At 41.8% G+C, this 6,000-nt stretch overlaps 1 protein-coding gene across 1 annotated transcript in view; it reads right to left on the bottom strand.

Moving 5' to 3' along the window:
* Positions 1–314: 314 nt before the first annotated feature.
* Positions 315–6,000, bottom strand: part of IL15 (interleukin 15) — a 42,830-nt gene continuing 37,144 nt past the window's right edge. Inside the window, exons 3-6 of the mRNA XM_066632472.1 lie at positions 4,928–5,027; positions 2,813–2,848; positions 1,723–1,872; positions 315–1,110 (exon numbers count right to left, since the gene is read on the bottom strand). Of these exons, the coding sequence (XP_066488569.1) occupies positions 979–1,110; positions 1,723–1,872; positions 2,813–2,848; positions 4,928–5,027 (418 nt within the window). The 3' untranslated portion in view covers positions 315–978. The remainder of the gene's footprint in view (positions 1,111–1,722; positions 1,873–2,812; positions 2,849–4,927; positions 5,028–6,000) is intronic.

Raw genomic sequence — 6,000 nt, 5'->3', positions numbered from 1 at the left:
CTTCAGCCAACAGACATGGTCCTGATGTTGGAAAAATGCAACATCAACAACAGAGCTGGCATAGGTAACAATAACCACATAAAAACAATGGGGAAGGGAAAATCTGCAGAAAATTGCACCTCCTGCCATCCCCCACCTCCTTCCTATGACAAAGTACATTTGGCTACAGACTGCATGCAGCAGCCAAGCACAGCACACCAACACCAGTACAAAACCCCCTGCCCAACACCTGATGCTGCCCACTGACCACTATTTCATAAAGCCTGAAAAACATTGTCATGGTGTTAATGCGCTAACATTATGCTGATGTAAGGACTTCACTTAATAGATAAATGGCTGTGCCAGTGTTTCCATGGGTGCTGGGGACGTTACTGGGAAGGGCTGCACCAGCATTACTTTGCAAGGACAGGCTTCATTGTGTTGCCAGACAGGTTTAGCATGAGACGGACACTGCACCCACATCCATGCATTGGCATGGAGTCCAAATAGGTTTGGGTCTTAAGCATTTTATTATGCTCTGAATTTAGGTATCTCACTATTACCCTCTTAATCAACGGAAATAATTAAAGGCATATCAGAACAAATTCAAAACATGAGTATTTTTTTTAAAATGTAACTGGTTTTTATTCTCTTTCTGTATTCCTGATGGGAGGTTTGCTCCATGTCACCCAGTAAGTCTCCCTAAGAGTTTTGCACTTAATATGGCTTGCTAGGATGGACCATTTCCTACATCAGACACACAAACACATAATTATGGTTTGTCAAGCTAGGCTTAGCCCTCTTCTGTGACTGGAGGTTGTTTTAAGGTATCCTGGTAGAACTCAGAAGGAAGGCTGTTGCCGAGTTTGGAAAGGCTCTGTTCATCACTACCTGTTCCATTTTGAATCCTGTTACATTTTTCCAATTCTTCCTTTAAAGGAGTCAATAAATAATTTGTTCCTGCTGCACAGGAGTATATTGAATTTTCTTGGTGCAACTCTAGGGCCGCCATCTTTGAGAGCTTCTATGGAATCTCTGTACAGCATGCTTCAAGCCTTGTATAAATTGTGTAAAGTTTTTTTCTTCAAATGATTCACACTGTCTGCATGCGGGTGTTTCTTTTACTTTGTCCTACAAAAAAAAATATAAAAAGTCAGAGTTGGTTCAAGAAAACAGTGCATGGTAAAGTGAGATCCCATAATGTCTAGGGCAGTGGTTCTCAAACTTCTTAGAGGCCCTAGAGGCTGCTGCCTAATTTGTAAATGCCAAAGGGTGTGGCTATAATGGGGATTAGGCAGCAGTGCCAGGTTGCTGGAGGTCCTGAGACAAAGCCCTGCACTAGACCTCCCACAGTGCACATTGCCTTTATTCCCCCCTCCCCACACTTACCATTGGTGGACACTGATCAAGGAGTCTGATCAGGACACTGATCAAGGACACTGATCAAGGAGCACCATTGGTGGACACTGACCAAGGAGCATCCCTTGCAGGCCATACAAGAATACAGACACCTCTGGCAGATGCTCCCATTTGAAGTTGGGTGTGCCAGATGCAGCAGTTTCATGAGCCTCTTGACCAACTCACACCACTGCTTAGCACCAGTACTTAGTGTTCGCAAGTCAAATTTATTTGTTTGACAAATTTACATCCCGAATTTCCCATGCCAAAACAAATGCCCAAGGCGGGTTACAAGCTCCATAATAAAGGACAAAGTATCGTACTTTCCTTATTACTTATTATTACCTTATTAGCAGACTCTAAACTAGCATTAATATTTTGTCTCACATGAGACACACTGGTGAAAAAGCTTTTATCACCATCCAGTGAAGATTCATACAAAATTACATCCATCTCTAAGAGAAAGCACCTCATTGCCGAGAGCTTACATGCATCCTAGGAAAAAAAAATTAAATGGATTTACAGTATGAATGTTGTAAGTGTAAATCAGACATTACACTTCTTGTCCATGCAGCCATCCTGCCTGACCCAGTGCATAAACTTGCTTGTACAAAAACACTATGCAAAGACAAATACTTATAGAACTATTGTTCAGCAGCAACTTGTGATCACAGAAGGATAGCTTTAAAAGCGATTGGACAAATTCATGGAGGATAGGTATATGAGTGCCTACTAGTCAGGATGGCTGTGTGCTACCTCCAAGTATTGTGGCAGTGTGCCTGAATACCAGTTTCAAGGCAGTAATGGTAGGAGAGAAGTATACCTTTCTGTCTTGCTTGTGGGCTTCAAAGAGGTGGGGAGGATATCAGCGCCAGCAGCTCCACTGATATCCTATGTCCCGTCGACAAGCCTCCTTGGGCGAACTTGGACTTGCACCAACCAAAAGGCTGACGCAGGTCCACGTAGGCGCATTGGAGACCATGACATAGCAGAGTAGGTAACTTAACGCTAAAACATTCTTTTACCTACCTCTCCATCATGCCATGGTTCTCAATCAGCCCACAGCATGCAGCAGAGCCCATGCCAGCACTACTGTACACTACAGTCCAGTCAAGGATAGAATTGGGCATTTGTTTGCTTAATGAAGAAGTCCTCTGATACTGTAGGAATGTATGGTAGGATTGGCGCTTAGACTGCAGCCTAGAACTTCATACATCTCCTGAAGGCAGCTGAAGCCCATCAATGCATACCACAATAAATGTGTCGATGTTGGATTACACAAGTCTTTAGCATTTCTACATTTAACACATCTAGAGTTTGACTACATTTATTAAAAAGACTGATGAACTGAGTGGTGAATTACAGGCTATAAATTTTGTACAACACACTTTTAGGAACTTTTAGGAGCTTTTAGGAATTTTCAGATTGTACTTACAATATAGTTTTCTGCAGTATATAAAAAGACATTGACCTAAAAAACAAAAGAGGGTGTTTTTTAATTTCTGTTTATTGATTTATTTATTTGGCTATTGTAAGCAACAGTTTTAGTACTGAGGTATAATACACTCCTGAGTTTTTTCCAACTAGGTCGTTGCTCAAATTTAAAACCACATGAAAACTGGACATTAGGCATTGTAACCCCGTGATGGGTGTGGCTTGGGGGCCACTGAAGTAAAAAGTTAAAATGCAGGCTGAGTTAACTGGAGAACACTCCGGGGGGGGGGGGGGGAGAACCTTGCATGATATGGATCAGGCAGTGCTACCTGAATTGTAACTTCAAAATATAGTCATGCTTTTATGAAAAGGGTGCTTTATAGCTTAACTTCAGTAAGACAACATTTTAAAGAAAAGATTTTAAAAGGTGTAAACATTCAAGTGTCATCAGAAAGGGAAAGTGTGAAGCAGCGAAAGTGGAAATGAGAGAATCATACATGGAACGTGCACTTAGAAAAGTGGATTTCCTGGAAAATATGTAAATGGAAAATCTTCCCAGGTTTTTTTTTTCTGCTGTACTTGTAATAAAAAGGAACCGATTAATAGTAAAGCATACACTGCATTTAATGTTGCAAATTGCATACAGTCTTGTTGTGAACACTCAGCTTATACTTAATGTGACTAAATAAAAACAGCCAAACACAACACATAATACTTGATAATACACTGTCAGTGCAATCCAATACATGCTTACTCAGAAGTAAATCTCATTGTAGTCAACGGGGCTTAATCTCAGTGTACATAGGATTGTAGTCTCAGGGTTTGATCCTATGTGAGTCTTGCATTGCCAGAACTCCTTTTCTGGTAGCACAAGGCCTTTATAGTGGTGGAAAAGCTGAGCTGCAGTCATGTGCTTCTGGGCTGCTGTTGCCAAAGGCAAGAGGCACGGCAGGTGCTGCAGTGGCTCCTGGAGGCTCTGCCAGTGCTGGGAAGTTGGCAGCAAGGGTGTTTGGTAGGTGGGGAGGGAGAGGATCAGAGTGGAGAGGGCAGGGGCAAATCTCAGCAGCACCTAGTGTGCACCAGGATTTTATTCCCTCTTTTCCAACCTGCCCAGCCTCTTTTCTCTCCTTGGACTTAACACCAGCTGTATAGGTGGTATGAGTTCATGGAGACCCATAAGCAACCAGAAGCCTATGCAGAGGTATGTAGAAATTTTTTTACTTACCTCTGCAGTCCTCCTCTTTGCCCCCCCCCCCACTGGATGCAGCAGATGCTCCATCAGCATAGCTGCATCATTAGTAACTGTGGGGGATAGGATTGGGCAGTTAGTTGCTGCTACTTAAATTTAAGGTGACGGAAGAAGGCTAGCAGCTGTGTTCTCCCTGGGTTTTTGCATAATGTTCCTCTCCTGTTATCTTGCTTGCCTACTTCTGATTGTGAAACTTATACTTCCCAATGGTTTCCTGCTCCTTTTAATTCAATTCAATAAACTGATGCTGCACCCTAGATGTTAGTTTAGATAGTATTCTCCACTTCCCCACAAGCAGCCCACAAGGCAGCTAACATCTCTAGCAACCATAGGTGCACAGGACTCTGATTACTATTAATAATAAATTAATTTATCATTAATAAATAAAAATATTTTTCTAAACCTTTTTCTAGATCTTCTCTTTTCTTCTAGATCTTCTTCAGTGATTTTTCTACTTTTTTTTTTTTTAAAAGCCCCTCTGTTCCTAATCAAGACTTGCTCAGCATGAAAAGGGCACTGCATTTAAAGTGGGGAGACAGAGAGCGCTGCTGGGGTAGCACAGCCAAATTGCTCAGAGGTGGTGTTACTGCTGTATCAGCTCAGTTGAAATTCTTAAACAATATGATGTTTAAAATAATAATTGCTGAAGCTTGAAATATTTCTGGAAAATGAAGAATATTTGCACTGAGCGCATTACAGCATCCACCGATTGTTCAGTGCAATCTAGTTTCCAATTACACAAGCTCTAATGTACGGAATAGGATTGTCCTTTCCCCTGCCTGCTTCTATCCTAAACTTGCTTTTTGTTTTCAGCAAACACAGTGATCAAAACCGTTTTTCCTAACAATTACTCTTTTGTGATCTTACCTGAGAACTTTTACCAAATGTTGTTTCAATCCTTTCCAAATCCTTCATCACTGCATCCCAGTAAATATTATTATTGGCCTGTACTTGTAGTAGAAAGGAGCTTGAAAAAAAAAAAAAAAACAGTAATCAAAGAAATAGGCACTAATTAGGCATACCATCTATAATACATTGTAAAGTGGCATCATAAAAAAATGACATCATAAATACCTAAATCATATCATTCATATAAAGTATTTGATTGCATGTAAAGATTTTTAGGCTGCAATGCTATACACCAGGGTTCTCAAACTTCTCGGGAGTAAAACTCCCAAGTCTTGGTAGGAGAGGGGAGAATGCAGTGAAGCGATCCCCAGGATCGTGCCAATGTTGGGGAGGGCAGGGGCTTTCTTTTACTTACACAACACAGCAACAGGCTCCCAAGGGTATGGGGAGCCCACGGAAGCCTCTGCTGGGCTCCCCAAGCCGCGGAGAACATGACAATAATGACTTTAACCCACTTCCGGTTTTGTGATTGCAAACCAGAAGTGGATTGCGATCATTATTTTCACATTCTCTGAGGTTCATTATTTTCACATTCTCCCCTGGGAGCCTGCAGCTGCATTATGTAAGCAAGAGAAAGCCCTGGCTCCCTTGACAGCGGCACAATCCTGGGGATCATGTGTCCCCTCCCTGCCCCTTAGAAGGGTAATGGCAGAAGTCCTCAGACTGAAGCATCATGACACCCCAGTTTGAGAATACCCAGGAACGCCGTGGGGGCTTACGTCTGAGTAGATATGCATAGAATTGTGTTGTAAATCAGTAGTTCTTGAATTTGTCCCTCCTGGTAGACTATATACTTCATACTCTTACTACCACAGGAAAAGCAGCTTTCATTTATAGTGCAGTAGCTATATAAATCTGTAGATGGTGGAAAGGTGAGAGCAAAAAAGTAATCAAATTGCTCCTAAGATGACTAGAAGTTACTTTCATCTTTTAAAGTATTTCACTAGTGTTGGCTCATAATGAAGTGAACTTAGGCAGTTATATTGGGGTGGACTATAAGGGGGCAAACAGAGGAGGACATCACTGCCTGA

The sequence above is a fragment of the Tiliqua scincoides genome, chromosome 6 (genome assembly GCF_035046505.1).
Source record: "Tiliqua scincoides isolate rTilSci1 chromosome 6, rTilSci1.hap2, whole genome shotgun sequence".
NCBI classification, from domain to species: Eukaryota; Metazoa; Chordata; class Lepidosauria; order Squamata; family Scincidae; genus Tiliqua; species Tiliqua scincoides.
This window is presented reverse-complemented; position numbering and strand designations above follow the sequence as displayed.